Here is a 22526-nt window from a genome sequence, read left to right as displayed (position 1 = left end):
CATTTACACCCGAAGAGGTCACGTGGAAGTGGGAGGTTTTGTGATTTAGTTGTGAAAAAAATGTCAATCACAAAATACGTCAGAGTAAACAGGTTTCTTTATTTCTACTCTTACACTCCTCAGATTGTTGTTGCTGGAGGTCACAGGTGGATGCATTAATATTCGATTCCCATCTTCTAGAATATTCTGTTCAACCCATGGATGAACACTCTTGTTTCTTATGTATTGCAAGTCCATGTTTTTGCAGTCGTTCGGCATATAAAAATGTTGCCAGGCAGCAACTGTGCTGTCGTTAAAGCCGGCTGTTGTTTGAAAGATTACGCACTCTTCTACGTCTATTTTTTTCCGATATCGCCGAGAGCTCAGAGGCTCGGCTGAGACTTAAGACGCAAGACAGAAGCTGCGTAGCATCCGCGATGCTTTTATTATTCTCTGTGTTGTGCAAAGTGGGCCATTAGCAATATCCTTGCCAAAGATAAAGACTTAAAGTGCAATATTTATTGACTGATGTGTCATTCTTTTTTTTTAATTTTTTTAATGAGACTAAAGATTGATAATGTCAAGATTTGTTGGGAAGGATCTTGGAGCAATTCAGATAAAAAAACACATGGAACTGGTCATTGGCACATGGCACATTGTCTCACAACAGCTATGTCACTAAATATACTATAAACAGTAGCTTTTCCAGTTGGACCCTGAGAAGCTGATGCTGTTTTTACCACTACTTGGCAAAAAGTAAACCATAGCTGTTGTTTGTTTAATGTGTTTTTTCTCATTACAGTAGTTAAATATTAGTTTGCTCTTTTAAACTAATCTGTCTAATTTATGCTTTTTTATTATTATTACTTTACTGTCAATGATACTGACAGCAAGTTTGTTTGGTTTATTCACATTAAGGCAATGCTAAAATATTAGGTGTGACAGATACATTTTTATGACTATAATGCTGCACCACATGTATTGACCAAGACCCACATTTCATCTGAGGTGAAGTCCCTTCACTGGCAGTCTGTTAGCTCCAGAACATACAGTACAGGCCAAAAGGTTTGGACTCACCTTCACATTCAATGTGTTTTCTTTATTGTCATGACCATTTACATTGGTAGATACATTGGTAAATGGTCCTGAAAATAAAGAAAACACATTGAATGAGAAGGTGTGTCCAAACTTTTGGCCTGTACTGTATTTAAAAAGTCTGTGTATTGGTTTTAAAATCCCTCAATGGTCAATCACCTAATGACAGGCTTTGTAGAGCCTCCTGTCACCTCTTTGCCAGAGGATATCCGGGTATCAAAAGAAATCTTTAGGCATATGTCATTTTCTCCATAACTTTTTGCAGCTTACTATAATTATTTAATATACTTGCTATAATTTATTTACTTTAAATATTTTTCATATATATCTTCATAATTGCACATTTACATAATGTATTTGAAATTAAGCTCCTTTTGCTCACTAATTGTGCTATTTATATTAAATCTGGTTGATTGATTGACAAGCCAGGTTTAGGGTTCCTCTGTTCCAGACATGGAAGGGTTATTAACACAAGTGCTCCCTTTTGTTTGGAACTCTATGAGGGAATACTCTTAATAACAATTAATAATCTCCTGCGAAAGCGCCTGTATGTGTGTCAGGTAAACATTGCTGGAGGCTAATCATTTTGCAGTGATATTTTAAAGGTGTTTTTTTTTTTTTTGCAGGGGTTTGTAGGCTAAATTTGTACCCTGTTATTATATCTATGCTAAAGCAGTTGTAGTCCAGATCTCCTGACAATGTGGGACAATTATCTTTTTTGTCCATGGCTGTTTGAAGATTCCCCCCCTCGTGTAATTTCGTTTTACTACTAATATTTCCGAGTGACTGCCGACTGAAGGCTATGTAACTGAGGGTTAATGGCGACTGAGGCCAAAGTGTTACTAACACTTACTGGGGAATGGGCAATGTGTTGTGACCTGAAGCAATGTATTCTGATCTGATGTTTTTCCAGGAAGTGCCGCAACCTTTAGGAGGCCCGTTTACTTCAGACGTTTTTTGTCGGCACTAAAATAACTAAAGCCTGCCTGCTGGCTACATTATGTGCAGGAAGCTTTTTAATGAGAAAAGTGATGAGAAGTATCAGGGTACTGTACTAATGAACTTGAAATTTAAACTGTCCTCAGGATTTTTAATAGATAGATATGAATAGATAATAGATGGAAATAAATAGATTTTAAAAATCAAGAGAGAACTTGCTTGTTATATGTACCTTGGTGTGTAATTTTTCCTGTCACACAGAGCACAAATTGTACTGATCTTTTTAAAAAAAATGTTCAAAGCCCCCAGCAAAGGCTGACCCGCCTCTCTCAGTATGTCAAATGCACAAAGTTATGCAAGCAGTGTTTCAGGATTTCATTGTTTTTGGGGTGATTTTGCATTTTTGTGGCATGTTTTCTCACAAAATGTGATTTTTTTTCTTTTTTTGGTTAACCCCATTCAAAGTCTACATAGGCCTAGTAAGACACAAAAGGGTACAAGAAGAACAGTCCCCCAAAAAACTGGAGGGACAATTAACAGTCCCCTATTATGAAATTTTCACTTTGTGAGATTATGTAACTTTAATACGAGTTCCCCTAGCCTGTATAAAGTCCTGCAATGGCAAATGGTGATATGTATAAGGAGTGTTTTGGTGATTCTGTTTCGCTGTTTAGAGAGTGGCAGCTCAGATGGTCAGATCTGGAATTTGTGTCGTCATAAGGGGAAAGGTTACCTCCTCTTTCTCTTTCTTTTTTCGCCCAAGAGAATTTCCCACCCCTCTCTTAAAAAAGTAACTCCACCGACTGTCATGCTTGAAAACATGCAAAGCGTAGCAGTTGCTCGGTGATTGGACGTAAAAATTAGCAAAAATGATTTTTTTTAGTTCAGTCACGCAAGACTCTGAAGAACCAGTGGGTTAATGTAATGTTTTTCTGAAAAAACATAGATACGACTTCCTGTTTGCACCCAACATTGTGGTTGGTGAATGGTGTTGATGACGTAATTTCCGTGAATGCCCCCTAACTTCTGTAGGCCACTCTCATCCTCGTCCCGCCTCTCTCCCCCTCATTTGCATGTGGGACTGGATCAATAATTCTGCACCAAGGCTGAATTTCGGAAAGATACAGTATTAGGGGACCAGTAAGACCGATATAAAAGCAAAAAAAAGATTAATGTCAGGAGAACTTTAAATGTGACATTTAAATGAGACAATACCTATTCTTGACAAGCATTTTTATCCACAACTGGCCAAACTGGCAACTTTGAGGTTAAGATCCTGTCTCCTCTTTAATCCTTTGTTTACCTCATGTTTCTGACCTTGTGTGATCTATGTTATAGTTATCTCAAACATTTTCAGCACTTAAAAAACATGATTGGCCCTTTAGTGTTCCTGAAAACTTATAGTGTACTATTCAGTACCCATTTCCTTGAAAGAGTTGACCCATTGGCCATTCCTGATTGGCCTTTGCCACCATCTTTTTATCTAGTCACACATTTGCTTCAAGTCTACCACATACATAATTAGGCTATTAGTGGTCACTAACAGGTTTATAATTAAGGAATTAATTAAAGGTTGGAGTGAAAACACAGTGGCTGGATGGACAAATCTAGGTAACTGTTTCCTAGAGGATTATAGCATTTGTCAATATAAAGACCCTGTCCCCCTGTGGAATTGTCCCAAACGTGTGGAATTGTGTTTTCTCAAGACTCGCGCTGGTATTTATTTATCCTCAACTTCCTGTTACTAATGTAGGAACTACATGGATCAGAGACTTGGAGTGTGGCGTAACTTCCGTCTGTCATTTCTCAGTAGTATCGAGGAGGTGAGGCTGAACAAAATGTCAAATACTTCAGTCTGCACATTATTCATGAGTTTTGTGAGTTTGAGTTTAAAACAGGAACCACGTTTCCCCTTGTGTGAACAGTCTGTGTAATATTTATCCTGATAAAGAACCTCTGTTCTTGCTGTAGCCGTGAATTGTAGAATGTGTCACTCCTGACATTGATTTGCCTGCTCTGTGAATCTTATCAGTTGAAGAAATTTTAACTTGAGGTCGTAAATTTAGTGTTATGATGAAAACTAATGTGTGTGCTGAGGTGGAAAAAGTACTGAAAAAATGTCATCTTTACTTTGTAATCTTTGCATAAATTCTACTCAAGTAAATGTAAATGTACCCATCTACATTTACATTAACAGCATTTACCAGGCGCCCTTATCCAGAGTGACTTACAATCTAAAAAACTTGAGTTAAACTTAAAAAGTACTTAATTTAAAATGAGTAATAGTTACTTAGTTACATTCAATTAATTTATGTAAAAAAGGTCTAGTAGGTTCAAATCCCACTTACTACCATTGTGTCTGTCCCTGTAAATACTGATTGTAAGTCGCTCTGGATAAGGGCATCTGATAAATGCTGTAAATGTAAATGTCTAGTCATAAATGCAATCCAACACTAGTTGTTTTATTCAACCTCAAGTGGTATAATGTACACCTTATAAAATACCTTATAAAACATTTTAAATGTCTTTTTTTTTTCTTTTTAAGAAGTTATCTCCTAGTATTGTATCTGAAATCTCTCTCTGAAATTCAGCCTTGGTGCCGTATTACAGCCACTTTGAGATTTCCCCTGGACGTGCTGTTTCGGTGTCTGTAGCTTTAAATGAGGAGGAGAGTGGTGTCACGTTGGCTGGAAATGGTGAGGAAGAAAGACGCATACACACAACGTCACAAAACAGGGGTTTAATACACGGTGAACAGGACAGGGGAAACATCACCAGACATTGACCTGACGGCAAACAGACACAAACAGGATAGCTTTATACACTCATACACAGGTGATAACACACAGGAATCATAATAACACTGAACATGAAACTCGGGTCCAAACTCCGGACTCAGAGTAGCCCCTGCCGGAGCAGCCTGTAGAAGTGAGGAGACATCCGCAGAAATTACGCCATCAACACAATTCACCAACCACAATGTTTGGAAGAGACAGGAAGATGTGTCTGTCCCACTAGTTATTCAGAGGCTTGCGTGACTAAAAAAATACTTTTATGCTAATTTTTTACATTCAATCACAGAGCAGCTGCAATGGTTTGTTCGTTTTGCAAGCCACAACAGTTGGTTTTTTTAGGGGAGGGGTGCATGCAAAAATCTGGGTGGGCAAAGCATGAGAAAAGGGAGGTAAGCTTTCCCCATGTGACATCATAAGGGGCCAAATTCCAGATGTGGCCATTTGAGCTATTGTGTGTGCCCTTTCTTTTTTGACTGGCTGGCAAGTGATCGACACTAGAACCCAGAGGAGAGGCGCTACTGTGCCATGGTCTGAGAAATATTAGGCTCAGAAGAATAGACTACAACAAAATAGTGGGAATGCAGCACTCGCACTCAATTCAGACTGTTTTTGTTTCATGTTTTTCTCAGTAACGGAGGGTGCCAATATAGCGAAGTAAAATACTTGGGTAAAAATGCACTTGAGTAAAATTAAAAGGTGCACAGTGGTGACAGATGGACACGTCTCTGTGTTCTCTGGAGTGTTTGTGAATGTAAGATTCAAGATATAGGCAGGAGACAGATGCTTTCCTACAGCTGGGCATGTGACGTATTGAGTTTATCGGTTTATATTATTTACTTTACTTTACTTAGCAGATGCTTTTATCCAAAGCAACTTACAAGAGGAAGACACCAGCAATTCCCGTTCGATTTCTATAGATTTTGAGTTTACAAACTAAGAGCCCTGATCAGGCCTAACTTGTCAGAAAAAGAACATGCTTGGAAATTGTTAAGTGCTAGTGTGCAGTGTGTGTGCATGTGCCTGTGTTAGTGTTAGATTCGTCTGAAATACTTTTTGAACAATATTATCCAATCATGCCAATCAGCTCCTCCCATTTTAGTCTCCTGGATTTCAGAAATAAGTACAAATTGTCTGAGTGGGCAATTAGTTCGTCCTCTCCAGCAGTCCTTTTTTTTTGGATCTGTTTATTTCTGTAAATGTCTTGTTCACTAGAGCAACTGGGTTGGTTTCTTAGGTGTACCAGATCAAAGGTTAGGTGCACCAAATTTTGGACCGCATCGCATTTAACAACACAGTTTTATTTTAACACAGGTTTATTTTTTTTTCTGTTTAAATCACTGTCTGTACTCAATATGGACTTGTAAATGATTAAATATCAATCTGGTTAACATAAAGTTCTTCATTAAATGTGCTGGTGCTTAAAGTGCTTTACTGAGCAAAAATTTAAACAAGAAAAATGAAATAAAAAGAAAATCTAAATTTAGGTTCTCGGCCTGATGATCGAGGCCAGAACATTTATTGTTGCATGTAAAACATATAGATATAGTATATAACACATATAATTTTGGGTTTTGGCTTTTAAAAAAACTGTACTTGTCCGGCTCGTGTCTAAATTACAGGCCCATTAATCAATGGCCACATCCACTCTGTCTATTTGACGGGTCCAGGCTACTCACCTCTCTTACCCGCACTTTTATTTTAAATTTTTATCCCCCTGAAAAAATACCTTTTTGTGACCTTTTTCAGTTGCACCACTGAAGAATTATTTTGACCTCTAGTTTAGAAATATATATTTTTAAAGGAAATGTACAGAAAATATATTCCTCGTGTTGATGGTGTAAATGCACTTGTTCGCTGCTCAGCAGAAAGTCAGGAAAAGTCTCGTCTTGTTGGTCCATGTGGGGGAGGTTGAGTTTCAGGATGTATTCCATGACACCTGACAGTAGACTGGTGGCTCTTATCTGGGTGAAGATCTTCCGCCACGTTCTGCTGAATACAGTTGAGCCCCTGTTCATGTCTAGGAAGAGCCCAGATCATTAACCGTCTCCCAGTGAATGCTTCTCTCTTGTCAACAAGAGTGAAAACGAGGAAGCAAGGTCTCATCTTACAGGAGAGGAACTGATGAGTAGTCTGTCGGCAACTACACCTGCTTGCTGCTATTTCTCGTGCTACTGATGCTGTTGTTTGGTAGAGCGGTGAAAACTTAATTTCCGCAAAAAGCAGGTTTCAGAAAGGCCTCACTTCAGTGAGCAGAAACCAAAAGCATGTAAGAAAAGTACATGAAGAGATAATGTAGGGACAATAACACCTTTCCGTTCAGATGTTTCAAATCAGATGTTTACCGTGGTCACCATGTAACCTACAGTATATGACCAGTTACATCTTAAAACTCTACTTATTCAGAATGCCTTACAAGGCACAGTTACAGGGACAGTCCCCCTGGGGACACTCAGGGTTCAGTGTCTTGCTCAGGGACTCAATGGTAGTTGGGTTTGAACCTGTGAATTTGTGGTCTTCTGGTTCATAGACAAGTGTGTCGCCTACGAGGCTACTAGTTACTATATGTCTGAAATGCCACTTATGTCCACTGAGGTGAACATAATCGAAGCTCGGAGCTCATCAGATGGCAAAAAAAAGCCATTTTTGTGATGCAGGCTGGTGAGCGAATCAACATCTGCAAAGCATCTTAACTCCATCACTCGAGTGATGGCAGTAGCAGTCAGCTGATGTGACTTCATTTAAAGGCCCCCCACCCCACTGACTTGAGACGGAGGGTCTCAAGTCAGTATAAAAGCAAAATGTATAAAGCAAATGTCACAATATAATGTCAGATACCTGTGAAAAGGCAATACATTGCTTTCATCTGACAGAGCTATTAAGAGGTTGTACATAAAGAATAAGCAACCAGTATCTGAAAATACATACTGTATATCCATACAGTGTATTCATATTCTCCTAAAAGTATTGATTTAAGTATGAAACATTTATTTAGAAGCCCATATCTGGAGCTCTGAAAATCATTTAAAAAAAAACCCAAAGGCAAGTAAACTATTCAGATTTGGTCTTAGCAAACACGTTAGCTATATAACATCCAAATGCATATTTTACAATCGCTGTGATCCATAACTGTGTTTTTGACATTTTTGATGATGGATTTCATTAGTCTCACCACTGCTTCACACCAGTAGTAGACTGGACTCTGAGATCCGATTTGTGACTGTCGGCTACATAGTTAGACTCCCCCATAAACTTTTGAAGCCCTTGCTGTGCATTGATCACATCAGAATTATTGTGGCATGTTTTGGACTTTTCACCCATTCTGTCCTCTGGTGGATTCAGACAATTGTACAGGACTTTTTAGCTCTTAAGTTAATTAAAAGAAAGGCCTGGACAGAACGGCCCGACTGGCAAGTGCTCTGTTTCAAGTCTCCAGAGTGATAGAGAGCCAGTGGAAACTATGGGCTTTGTCTCATGCTTCCTGCAAGGAAGTGGTTGGCAGTAGTAACACTGAGGTTTACAAATGAGCAACAGTGGTTGTTCGGCAAGGATGTTTTTTTTTTTTAAGTTCACTTGTGGTGCCTAACTGCAACTGTTGAAAAGTTATTTGTAATGTAAATTGTGCATGTTGGAAATCCTGGGTGTATTTGCGTCATTATAAAAATTAAAACCTAAATGTACTGATGAAGCATATGTTTTAATGGTAATGTTTTAATACTCCTCCAAAACAGTCTATGAATGTTCTGCTGAATTTATATTTTGTTCCTCAAACCTGGTCTCAGTTTTTCATTTTACATTTAGTGCTGAACTGCATTGTACCTAGTCTAATTATAACTGGCCCTGTAACCCAGGAAGAAGGCTGGATTGCTGACCTCACAGTCCTCAAACCTATACACCATACACACAGTAGATTTTATACTGCTTTAGAAAATTACAGCAACAAATATGCAGCGTATGTTAATAAGTATAAAACCTAATCCTTAAAAAGACAGCAACAAGTGACGTTGTTGTTTTTTATCTTTTTTTTTTATGTGGTCCTTACTAACACATGAATTCACACACACACATGCACTAGAATGGCCATTTTGCAGGCTCACTGCCATGCTTATTCAGGCACTTTGTGTAGGCTTATCATTTCGGGAAAGAAATTAAATATGCATTTGTTAATATGGACAGTAGATACTTTAAAAGAACTTTTAAAAGTTCTTCTAAAAGAACTTGGGTTTATTGAAGGGCAATTCTCTTTTTATTTTTAAATTTGGTTTTTAGACCATCCAAAAAAAAAAAAAAACTTAGATCCTGCTAAAAACTTGTTTTTCTTTTCCGGTTGTGACTCAGGCCACAATGGTAGCTGTTGAATAGTGGGCCAGTACTCCTTGGTCTGTGTCCCTGAAGGTCCATTCAAATGTCCCTAAAGAACCTTCCCTGCAGATCCAGCTTGTCAATCACAGCAGGTGTAAATAGTGGATGGTTTTCCAGACACACGTGGTGCACATAGCATTGTCAGGGCCAAACCATTTTCATGATGGTGCTGTAGCTATTTACACCGGGTTCAAATTGCATAACCTTGACGTTCATGTGATCTGCCATTTTTATTTTGGGGTGCCTCACCCAAGCTGTTCAGGGTTTGACTGCATCAACGGCATCACGTTTTATTGCGCTGCCTCTGTCTGTGGGTGGACGCCCTGTTGTGCTGCACTCATAGTTTTGTGGATGAATGCGAGGAACGACAATCATACTGCCAGTTGTCAGCTGGAAATTACTGCATCGGTCATGTCACAGATGAGGTGACACTGGACTTACTCAAGGGTGTACGTTATTAGCAAAAAAGGGTGTATGTTATTAGCAAAAAAGAGTCAATATTCTAACCATAAGTAGACAATATTTAAAAACCAGTCCCATTCATAACTACTATATTTTTTTTTAATAATGTGAATGCATTTCAGACCACATAGTAATGTTTGTGACACAAGTTTGTGCAGATTTAGAACATGAACAGCAGTTAAATGTGCATTGGAGGTCATTGTTACATGATTATAATTTCATTTAGTCTGTGGTGCAGCGGGTTAAACCCAGACCAGTGCAAATATTGTTTTATCGCCCCAACTTTTGTCATTGACATCCATACATTTAGCCCATTTTAAATCCCAGTTTGCGGATTGCTGTCTCTAGATTGCGGTGCTGTTTTATCCTGATACATATTGTACACCCCTATTTGCAACGCAGAACACAAAAAATACAGAAAACACCACATAATGAACAATTGCTAGATAATGGTGACAATTACTATGATAATGAAAAATGAAGTTATATCTGGCTTTCCTAAACTAAGCATAAAGAAGTACATATTAGGAAATATTAGGACAAATATCACAGTTCCTATCAAAGTGAACTGGTGTATCTGGTCTGTCAGTTCCTGTAGGTCTTCTTCATGTCAGGGACATCATAAAAACCCCACTGATGTATGGATACCATTTGCCAGTGGCACTATAGTCCACACTGCAAGTTTTGGTGCACTTCAGATATTCTCCAAATGTAGCATGGACAGCTTTCAGAGAGCAACGGCATATGCTAATGTGATGACAGCTGACATATGGGTTTGTCACATCAGAAGTAATAGCAAAGACAATGTGTTTCTGAGGCGCACAACTCAGTCTTATTTGACGTTCGCCAGAGGCCCTTGATCTGTATCCAAACCCAATACTCATAGGAATTCATCTAATAAAAGCTTCTACCATGGACAATCCATCAAACTCTCTTCCTTGATCAGGTTTCGTAAATTGTCTTGCATCGTCCCGCAGCCCGTTTCACTCTTTTAGACGCTGCACAGCCGTGAGAGATGAAAGATAGGATGTTCACTTCCAAACACCTCAGGATTCAACAGCGGCCCTTTCCTAAATGATTGATCAATCCCTGTATGGGAACTGTTATCGGGTAGCTATTGGGTCTGCTCCAAAATGCACCCTGGGGGATTGCGGAAGGGAGCCGGGCAAGTGCTATACATGCCAAGCTGCTTCTCTCCTGTGACTGTTAGCACTTTCAGAAATGAATCGCTTGTGTTTGGAGTGTTCTGAAATGCACAGAAAATGAACGCTGTGCGCCACGATATATGGTGGCAACAAACAGTCTCAGTGGGACCAGCCATAATATCTACAGGTACTTCCATTAGACCCTTCAGAAGATTTTGAATAAACATGTAATTGCCACCGGATGTGTTGAACATGTGCATTGACTGAATGCTGATTACCTTTTGCTTCATTTTAACAACTTTAATGTCGGGCAAAACAGCTCATTAGCCCATTGCTGAGCTGCCTTTGAATGAGCCATGATTGGCACGTTGAGCCAGGAAAGGCTCCAATTACCTGCTCCAGTGGAGGCTCAGAGTGGTGGACTTAAAAGCTACCTGTGTATACTGCAGATCGGCCTAAAATAACCTGGTTTGTGGAGCATAAATCCCCATGTCAGCGCATAGAGTGGCTGTGCTCCTGCTCGATAATGCAGTATTAGCGCCTGTGCTGGATTAATGATTTGTGTTGCTGGGTGTTTGAAGTGAACATTGCAGTGTTTGGCGGTATAGGTGCTGTCATGACATTTTCCTTTAACCCCACCACTTGTGGATTTTATAAATATACAGTACAGGCCAAAAGTTTGGACACACCTTCTCATTCAATGTGTTTTCTTTATTTTCATGACCATTTACATTGGTAGATTCTCACTGAAGGCATCAAAACTATGAATGAACACATGTGGAGTTATGTACTGCATAGTGCTGCAGTGTTTCACAATGATGATCACTTCACTTTCACTTAAATGAATAGGTGTGTTGAAACATTACAGTGTAAATAATAGGACTGTGACAAGACACACGGCTCAGCTTATGAGTCCATATACAATATTGGGTTCATGAGAGCTAGAATGATTTTTAGCGCATTTTTCAGTCCTTAAGTGACACTCGAAAAATGGTCGAGTTTCAGTAGAATAATTATGATTTCCCAGTCTCCCAGACTGATTGTGTGTGCTTATTTACACAAAGCACACATGTATATGTGTGAGCACAGTTGCAGACATGGCACACGTGAAAAAAAAGAGCCGAATGATAAAGAAAAATGGAGGAAGGGCAATGAAATTGCTGTTGGACATCAAGCTGACGTCATTGTTGACATTGAGTGGCCAAATAGCTTCCACAAGTCACTTGAAAGTGGTGGTGGCATCGTGTGTATTTATTTCAGAGGTCATGCAGAGGTCATGCTGACTGCTGGCTGGACAACTTCATACCTGACTAGAATTATCGTCACATTTAAATATCTATTTATATCCATTAATATCTATTGCAGCCACATTTTAAAATCATGGCGCAATAAAAGTATAAGAAGGATATTTGGGTCAGGGTCATGCAGAAGCAACCTTTGAGAACATGCCAGGCACAGCCCTTGAACTGGGTAGCTGCCCATGGCCATCAGATCTTTGGTTGCACCCACGAGAAACCAATGCAAATATGGTCATATTTTCAGACAGGAATTTGAAAGAAAGTGAAGTGATTGTCACACGTGATACACAGCAGCACAGCACACAGTGCACACAGTGCACTGCATTTAACCCAGTGGGTTAAAAGCAGTGGGCAGCCATGACAGGTGCCCGGGGAGCAGTGTGTGGGGACGGTGCTTTGCTCAGTGGTACCTTGGCAGATCGGGATTCAAACCAGCAACCTTCTGATTACAGGGCCGCTTCCTTAACCACTAGGCCACCACTGCCCCGAAGTTGTGCTGGTGGTGGTGGAGGAGGGGTTATACTGGGTTGCAATGCTGAGTTTCATTAATTATTTCACTAATTATTACGCCCCCTAGGAAGAAGTAAACATTTTGCCGCCCCACCTCCACTCGCTTAGATTTTGACGTCATGCAACATTTATGGGCTGCATCAATTGAAAAGCCAACGTGTGTGTGAAAGTTCACACAAATACATGACTTTGTGAAAGTGGAAATTTCTAGGTTTTTGTTTACCAGGTAAGAACATGCAGTGAAGTTCTATTAATGTCTGTCAAATACAGAACTTACCGCTAACTTTACTCAGGTTTACTCATTTAACTGGTTTAGCATTGTCTGCCTGTCTTCTTTGTTGTCTGCATGTTTTGTTTGTCTTAAATGTCACTCTTGTACTGCCTGTGTTCCTTGTTTTCACTTTGTGTCGCCCAGTTTGTCGATGTTGCACGTGTGACATCGCACCCGATGCAGGCAGACAATGGAAATATTAAAGCAGGAAAAATATTTGAATTTGAATGGCAGAATATTTTCATATTGAATCTTAAAATGCGGTAATTCCAATTGAACTAAATGCAAACATGTTTTCATTCATTTGCAGCAATTCAGTATGTTTTATGTTTAAATACAGTTCACTATGTTAATAAGAATCATATTACTCATCACAATAGACCCTTGAAAGAAAATGTCCCTTTCGATAGATTTCACGTTAAAGGTCACACACGTGCACACATTTGTGAGCATTACTGTTGCTGCTCTCTTTACTGAAACAATTAGGTCATATTTTCTTGTGCCATTGATGTCCTGGCACGTTTGCTTTTTGAAGGGAATCTTGTCCTTAGTGTGGGTGATGTATGATTTTTGTTCCTCTATAAACTATTGGACACATTATCTCTATAGGGAATAATAACTGCATGGCCAGAGATTTGCAACTGGCAAGGCAGGCTTTTAAATTGATTGAAAAAGACAAATGCTGGTTTCATTCACAAGTGAATTAATGATGGGGAGTCATCATTAAATCACATGAGTTATGATGATAATCCTACTTATGATCAAGCCTCAGAGATGCAGGAACCCTATTGTTTTTGTTCAGATTTGTTTCTATTCTTCTGTACTCAGATGTTGTACTGTAGTCTAGAAGATGTATTTTATGTAGAACCCATTTTTGGAGGGATGACAGAAATGTTCACCTTGTGATTGATGATTGATTGAAGGGGATGTGGCCTACTATGAAAAATCTATATTGCCACGTGGTTCACCATCCAAACTAGGTGGTAGTGGCCTATTAGTTAAGACACTTGCCTATGAACCAGAAGACCACTGAGCAAGACACTTAACCCAGAGTTTCTCCACAGTGACAATCCCTGTAGTAAGGGTGTCAACGAAATCATCTAAATGTAAATGTAAATCACAACTGCACCTTCTAGACTCTTCATCATATTTCAGAAGGTGCAAAAACAGTTAAAACCTGTATCTCCCTTCCAAACTTGCACAGCAAGAGCAGAGGTATCCTGGGGGCTTCATATCTGCTCACAAGTCCTTTGCTTAAGCCTTCAGATAGAAGTTCTCTTCGTGGAGAAATATTATGCAGCCTACATGCAGCAGCACGACTGATCTTTAACCTTCCCAAATTCTCCCACACCACCTCTCTGCTACGTTCTCTTCACTGACTCCCAGTAGCTGCATGCATCAGGTTCAAAATACTGATGCTGGCCTACAAAGCCAAACATGGAGTAGCACCATCGTACCTCACAGCCCTTATTACACCTCGCACTGCACCTCGTATACTCCAAGCCTCCAGTACTGCTCCCCTGGTCCCTCCATCGCTAAAGGTAAAAGGAAGACCCTCATCTAGACTCTTCTCTGTCTTGGCCCCTCGGTGGTGGAATGAACTTCCCCTCAAGGTCAGAACAGATCAGTCACTGAGCAGCTTCAAAAGAATATTTAGATAAACTTGTAACTTGACGTGTAATTTTCTTGTTGTCGAACTTGTGTACAGAATCTACAACAGAGTGAATAAAAAGATTGTATTCATAGTTGGGGTCCTAGTGAACCGGAATTGATCTCTTCATCGATGGTAACTTGAATGCACGTTGTAAGTCGCTCTGGATACGGGCGTCTGGCAAATGCCGTAAATGTAAATGGACCCTGAAACATAAAAGTTCTTGAATAATCATGATATAGTTAGTGGCGGGTTTATCTCAACCGTTTTATTGTCTTGACAACATTAATTGTCATGATCCGGTCCGGCAGGGGTTACTCCGGACCCGGAGTTCGGACCGGAGTTTCATGTTAGTCTCGTGTAATGTTCCCTGATCGTGTTCACCTGTTGTATATTTATATAATTGTATAAAGCTGTTCGTGTCTGTTCGCCGTGAGGTCACTGTATTAAACCCCTGTCCTGTGGCGTTGTACGTATGCGTCCTCCTTCATCACCATGTCCAGCCCATCGTGACAGAATGACCTGACCATATTTGGACGCAGCCGATCGATGCCCCGCTGAGATCCAGGGAGTTGGTCGGGAGGATGTCTATCCCATAGTTCCATGTCTGGTGTTATCCAAGGTTCTATGTATGGACGGGCCCCGCCGCCGCCGTCTCGTCCGGATTCTAGCGACGCACCCCTGGTAATCGGCAGTTCCCCGCCAGGATCCATGGCATGTTTTTATCAGTTCCCCAAGCGTGACAGACTTTCGGTGGCCTACGAAAGCTACCGTGGGGTCGAGAAGCTCTGTCACGCTGTTCATGTTCCCCCTGGCGATTCCGGAGGCGGGGATTACCGGCGAATTTGTGCGGCCGGACATCGGTGGCCTACGAAAGCTACCGTGGGGTCGAGGAGGCTGGTCGCGGAGTTCCGGTGCTCCCAGCGCTAACCGAGACGAGGAGAGCGCGGACTTCCCAGCGGGGCGAGCCAGAGACTGACTGGAGTGACGGGTGACTGCAGAAGGCAGACAGGATGCCGGTCCCCTGCGAACGAGCCGTGCTTTGGCCCGGGCCTGAAGCCGCCGGTGCAGGACAGCCACCAATCGTCCATATGGACTTCCTCCCCCCCTTTCAAGGACTGTTTTGTGGGGCACTTCTGGAGGTTGTGCCTTTTGAGGGGGGGTACTGTAATGATCCGGTCCGACAGGGGTTACTCCGGATCTGGAGTTCGGACCGGAGTTTCATGTTTGTCCTGTGTAATATTCCCTGATCGTGTTCACCTGGTGTATATTTATATAATTGTATAAAACTATCCTGTTCGTGTCTGTTTGCCCTTAGGTCACTGTGTGGTGATGTTCCCTTGTCGTGTGCAGTCTGTATTAAACCCCTGTCCTGTGACGTCGTGCGTATGCGTCCTCCTTCATCGCCATGTCCAGCCCATCGTGACACTAATGTATTCATAGGACACTGGGATTATTAGAGATCACATGTAAAGCCCTAGTTATTGCTACTTTTTGGAGCGGGTCCAGGCTTTCCAATCTGTCAATTTAACCATGTAATTTTCAGGAAGTGGCTCTTGCTGCTTCATTTCCAATCGACTTGGTACCACTCTCAGGTTAATTAAAATGGCTAATTGGAGGTTCAAAGTAAATAATCATTAATCTGCCATTGGGCCTCGCTTCGCCTGCCCTTAGTCAACGGAGCGGCGCTTGACCAATAAAAAGCTTGACCTTTTCCTTGACACTAGAGGAAAGTGGCCTCTATATTTCCTGAAGGATTGTGCCCTTTGTCGTCACTGCCGGGATGTTGAGGTGAGTTATGGTGGGACAGCTGAGAACAAACCCAAGAACTGTGCAAAACTGACCGTAACCACCCAACTGTCCTACCCTGATTCACAGTCTGTTATAGCCCAGAAGAATGTCTGTTGCACTGCTTTGAAAATGGGGCTCTTCATTTTATAATTTGAACCTGATTCCTGATAAATCAAAGTGCCAGCAGTACGATTTTAATTAAGGATGAATAATGTCCGTTATTGAATGATGACGTGATACAATCTGCAGGTTATAGAAAACCCACAGGTGAAGATTAAACAAAATAGTTTTTATGGCACCCGTAGTAAACTATTTTCTCCTCTCCCAATTTTCCTCTGTTCTGCTAACTCGGTTTTCTCGGTTGAACAGATTAAATCCCAAGGCTGATCGATTGCGATTTCCTTCCCTGGGTACAAGATTCTTTGCCTCCTCAGGCTCATGAGCAAACAATTTGTGCCAGTTAGGGCCCATTTGTATTGATAGCAGCTGACATGCTCGCTTGGAGGACTCAAAACAATTGAGTCGCACGGTGCTCATTGGAATTGGAGCCATTTATATTCCGCTTTTGTCTCAAACAATAGACCCTCCTTTAAACATTATTTCTGTTTAAAGCTTAAACTACCAAGTCCGGATATAATTCTAGCTCTATTTACCGTGTGTTAAATCTGCTTCTATTAGCAATTGTTCTTGTTTTGGACACCTTTGGTCCGGTGAAATTATTTGTCTGGAAGCGAAGTTCTTTTTATATGATTAGAGTGTAAAAAATGATAGGAGGGATTATAATACTGACATTTAGGATGTCTTTAACCAGTACAATAGGGTGTGCTTGAGCGAGCTGAAAGGCAAATCATTGCCTACAGGGACAAAAACTCAGCTCACTTGCACCCCCCCAATATTCTGCATTGCAGCAAATTATTTCCCATAATTCCCCAGGAGCTAGAAGAAAGGCACGTCTCTATTTTTTGCCTTCAGGGTTTTTTTCAGGAGTCTCTCTGTAGACTTGGTGCCATGGAGGAATATAGAATCACTCACTGAGTATGAACAGTCTGCTGAACTTTAATCAGTCTCATTGCACTAATGCGTTTGTTTTTTTGGACTCTTGGGAAGTGTATCACAATGACAATCACTTCACTTTTCCCCGTCAGTTTTCATATTTCTAGTATCCAATGCTTGTGGTTTAAAAGTGCTTACCTTAGCATCTATATGAAAACAGAGGCCTATTGTTAAGGTAAGATTAGGTTTTGTGGTTAAGAAATATATAATGCACCAGATATGGTGTTTTGGCGCAGCCTAGTATAATTAAACAGTTGCTCTTAGCATTCTGACTGCCTGCCTTTCAGGCAGCGGTGCAAACATGGAAGAATTGAAGTGACTAAACAGTTTACATGCTAGTGCACACCACTTTGGGCCCCAGTGGAACATTTTACCAAAGCCCTCATATATTAGGATCCTGCTGGGCCCAGAATTGTCATCGCCACGGCAACAGGTCTTTCAGGCAGGCCTCCAGCAGGTCCCACAATGCACTGGGACATTAATTATATCTCACCCCCAGGGCTGAGTCAGGCCTTCAGCCAAATAAAGTTTCTCACTGGAGGGAAAGGATGGGGGCTCAACCTCAGGAAAATAAGAGGACAACAGAAAGTTTGGGGTTAGATTTTTTTAAAAAACCTGTTAGGCTCTCCCACTGACAATGTGGAGAAAATAATAGCGGTTTCCCCTCAAATCTCTTCCTTTCCTGGTTGGTAAAACCGTGTCCCTGTGTTTGTGCAGTTTCATGCACATAATCACATTTTTCTGGGCAAGAGAAGTTTTCTGGACAATTAATACATTTAAAAAGCTGTCTGAAATGAGCCAAGTTATGGGCACCATGTGTGAATTATTCAATTACATGAATGAAATCAATAACAACAATAATATGATGGCATAACATATGGACATCATTCTTGATATAATTCATGATGTACAGTGGGTAAAGTATTCAGACCCCTTTAAATTTTTGTCACTCTTTGTTATTGCAGCCATTTGCTAAAATCGCTTTGTAAGTCGCTTTGTATAAAAGCATCTGCCAAGTAAAGTAAAGTATTTTTTTTCCTCATGAATGTACACACAGCACCGGCAGAAAAACTGACAGAAAAACTCAGAATTGTTGACATTTTTGCAGCTTTATTATCAAAGAAAAACTGAAATATCACATGGTCTGAAGTAGTGAGGCCCTTTGCTCAGTATTTAGTAGACGCACCCTTTTGATCTAATACAGCCATGAGTCTTTTTGGGAAAGATGCAACAAGTTATTCACACCTGGATTTGGGGGTCCTCTGCCATTCCTCCTCGAAGATCCTCTCCAGTTCTGGCAGGTTGGATGGTCAACGTTGATGGGCAGCCATTTTTAGGTCTATCCAGAGATGCTCAAAAGTTAGGGATTTGGATGCCCAGTCTGAGGAGAAGGTTTCCGTCCAGGATATCCCTGTACTTGGCCGCATTCATCTTTCCCTCAACTGCAACCAGTCGTCCTGTCCCTGCAGCTGCAAAACACCTTCACAGCATGATGCTGCCACCACCATGCTTCACGGTTCGGACTGTATTGGACAGGTGATGAGCAGTACCTGACAGGCTGCTTCTCCCACGCTTCTTTGGCTACATCCAGGAGACCTTATGGTCTTCAGCCCATGGCTATAGAAGGAGAACCACAGACACAGGGGTAAGCTTGAACACACCCCGGTAAGGCCATTTATTACAGGAAAATTGTGAATGGACAGAAGGGGGTGGGAAGGGTGTGCTGATGTGCTCTGTGCACTCCCAATTTCCCGTACTCTGTCACGGCATTGTGTTCCCTGCTTCATCATGTTTGTCTTTACTCTCTGCATCGAATAGAGAGACGGAGAGGGAGAGAGAGATGTGGGTGAAACAAAAGCATATTAGTTTTGGGGCGGGCCCAGCCTGAGTGTGTGTGTGTGTGTGTGTGTGTGTGTGTGGGAGCAATTTAGTAGGGTTCTAAGGTTTCTAAAGTCACATTGCACATACTCCATGTACAAAAAAAATTATCTTCAGAGACACAGTTGCCTCCCCCTCTGAGAACCAGGAGGAGATTTGTCATCCGCTGGTGCTGCAGGAGTGGCGCATGATTGATGGTCATTTAAATCTGCCGTTTTCACTTTATTGATTGGGGCAGGCAGCATACACAGTCCAGCTCATTTTCATTATCGGTCGAGTGCCTTGCGCTGACGTGAGCACCCCACAGTAACCCCGCAGGAAGGGACTGCCATGAGAATGCACTCATAGGGAAAGCTGCTCCTTTTTTCCTCTGTATGTTCCTACGGGTGCTGCCTTCTCTGCACACGCCACTCGGTTGTTTACTTCTGAGCGGCAATGCATCCTGCTCAGTAGGGGTTTGATGTAATCAGGCTGTTCTGACACCAAAAGCAATCAAGCATTAATGGTATTTGGCAGCAAAAGAACACAATGGCACACAAAAGCCTTGGATAATATTGTCTGACTGAAGCGAATGCATGATTGCATGATAAACTATTTCTAAAGGAAGCAGAACTATACAGAAGTATACTACACAGCAGTGTTGCCACGGCTCTACGGCAGCCTGACCATTTTGCAAGGCAGAGGACATGTTGGGGACACTGTGCCCAAGCACAGAGGGTCTTGTTGTCTGTTTGACTAAATTAGTGGAGGCAAAAAAAATAAAAAATTCAGCTCGTCTTTCTTGCCATGTTAATGAGAGTGGAAGGGTCATATTCTGCATGGAAAAGAAAGATAATTGCCATGCCAGTGGCAAGTGCTAAATTAACGAATGTCTGTGAAACTGCAGTGCCGTATTGTACAACTTATCCATTTTCCATTAAGGAATTACTAAAAAAAAAAAAAAAAATGAAGCAATCACTGCTTTTGGACACCACATGAATACATGTTGCACACACATGCACGGCCTGGCTGATTTGATTGGTATAATGGACACATTCCCCATATTGAGTGGCTCATCATATGGGTTAATCTGTCATGGTCACTTGATTTAAATACAAAAGGCAATTTCTCCTGAAAAGAATGTTAACTGGTCTTACTGCCGCTGTGCTTGAAAGCACATCTTTTCCATAGCCGTTGCATTAGACATGCAGATGTACGGCTGTGTGCCGGATTTGTCGCTCGGTGTAACAGATGCTGGACATTATTGGAATTCAGAAGGTGCAATAGTACAGACCTCGAAAGTCAAACAATGTTAGTGTTGAATTAGAAGAACAAAAGTAAAAAAAGTAATCAACCTCACAAAAGTAGTGCTTAGGGAACAGAAGAGAATTTATTTGAATCCAGCTATAACTATATAACACTACACTATAATGGCCACTACAAAACTATACAAATTAATTTAACTTAATATGTGTGTTCTACTAACAGTTTAAGTTTCCAGAACTATCCATGTTTGATCCTGGAAGTTTACTCCATTTCCACAGGCCTTTCACAGTCAATCTTGAAGTGAACGTATATCCTGTTATTTCAAGGATACCAAACTGCGGGAGCTGCTGGACGTGGGAGCGATGGTGGGCAAGATGGAGAACAGAGTCCTGACAGTTGTCTTTGGCCCAGACATGGTTAACATCAGCTTCCTTAACTTCGTAGCCTTCCAGGAGGATTTGGCGAAGGTAAGCCATATGCTTAGAGGATGGCAAGGTTAAATGAAATGAATAAATTCATGTTGAAATCTGCATGGACTGTGTAAAATGGAAATCTTTGTGGTTTTTTTGTTCTTAGGAGTGGACAGGTGAACTCTTCAGCCTGGCATCCAACCTGCTGGCCCAGAATATGTCCAGAGAGTCCTGTCTAGAGAAAATGTAAGCAACTGACTTCATTTCAACCTGAGCTATCATAATAACTAACACATTTGCGTCGATGGACATATAAAGGACATGAGATGAACGGAGAGTAGAGATGAGATAGGATGAGAGGAGTCAAATTTTTTTCTTCTGTTCACCACAGCAAGACGGTAGATCTCATGTATGTCACGTAACAAAGGTCTCGACCAGGTCACCCACTGTGCTCATTCAAAAGCCCAAATCCTTCAAAATCAGAGTTATTTATTGTCATGTCACCCTCAAGGCTGTACAGTTTACAATAATTCTCTAATTCAAAAGTGTCTTGTTTTCATCTCAATTGCTCTATGCAAGTGTACAAGTTTAGCCATTGTTCTTTTTTTTGGAACACGAATGATGTGTAGAAGTAAAAAAAAATATCCGTTCACCTTCTTTTTCCTTCACCCACTGGAATTTTGCACAGCGTGGCAGCCAGCTCAGCAACCAGTATCTTTCCCCAGCAGACAGCCCTCTGACGCAGAAAATGCCTCGAGGCAACTGTTTAGTGACACATTTCACCGTTTTGCGGAAGCTGGACATGAGATTCCTGCGCGGTGGTCGAGCATTAACACAAGTGTGGTTGGTCACATGTAGCGCAGCTTTGCAGGATAGGCAAATGGCAGGCGGGAAACAGTAGGCAGTGTGGCATGGGCCTGCGGTTCACCGCTCGCCTCAGGTTAACCATTGGCGCCATAACTTAGTGAGCGCGACACCGTCGAGGTGGACTGCATGATGGCCATTAATTATTTGCAAAAAAGCCACTTATCGCCGAGTGGTTAATGATGGCCCAGGTTTTGATGGCTATTTTTAGAAGTCTTTCCAGGCTGTGGTGCTGATACAAAGCATGCTGGGATTAGCGTGGAGTGACGCTTGAAATGTAAATACTGACTGCTGGGATTCACACATCAGGGCACAGGGATAAATGCATTGAAATAATACAGCAAAAACTGTTTTGTTTTTTTATCAGATACACAAGGTTAAAGTTGCAGCTCAACCCAGACGGCTGCATCCCAGTGAAAAAGTACGTTCCCCAGAAACAGCACCTACGTTTGAAATTGGGAGAGCTTTTGATGAAATGTTTGTTTTATTTTATATCACCAATATGTTGGAAGATGTTACTGGATGAAAACTTGTGAGCATTTTGCTCTCTAATCTCTCTCTCCCTTACTTGTAGCATCTTCCGAATGTTCTCTGCAGACAGGAAGCGGGTAGAAACTGCACTGGAGAACTGCAACCTTTCGTCCGGGAGAGTAAGTTTACATTTACATTTACGGCATTTATGAGACGCCCTTATTCAGAGCTACTTACAATCAGTAGTTTCAGGGACAGTCTCCCTGGAGCAAATTAGGATTAAGTGTCTTGCTCAGGGACACAATCGTAG

The 22526-nt window shown here is 41.3% G+C and overlaps 1 protein-coding gene across 3 annotated transcripts in view; it reads left to right on the top strand.

Moving 5' to 3' along the window:
• plcb1l (phospholipase C beta 1-like) overlaps positions 1 to 22526 on the top strand; it is a 91776-nt gene that overhangs the window by 27329 nt on the left and 41921 nt on the right. For all 3 annotated transcript variants that reach the window (XM_029002146.1, XM_029002147.1, XM_029002148.1), the window contains exons 4-7: positions 20798 to 20938; positions 21048 to 21127; positions 22113 to 22166; positions 22320 to 22395. In XM_029002146.1, the coding sequence (XP_028857979.1) occupies positions 20798 to 20938; positions 21048 to 21127; positions 22113 to 22166; positions 22320 to 22395 (351 nt within the window). The remainder of the gene's footprint in view (positions 1 to 20797; positions 20939 to 21047; positions 21128 to 22112; positions 22167 to 22319; positions 22396 to 22526) is intronic.

Source organism: Denticeps clupeoides, chromosome 14, assembly GCF_900700375.1.
Source record: "Denticeps clupeoides chromosome 14, fDenClu1.1, whole genome shotgun sequence".
Lineage (NCBI taxonomy): Eukaryota > Metazoa > Chordata > Actinopteri > Clupeiformes > Denticipitidae > Denticeps > Denticeps clupeoides.
This window is presented reverse-complemented; position numbering and strand designations above follow the sequence as displayed.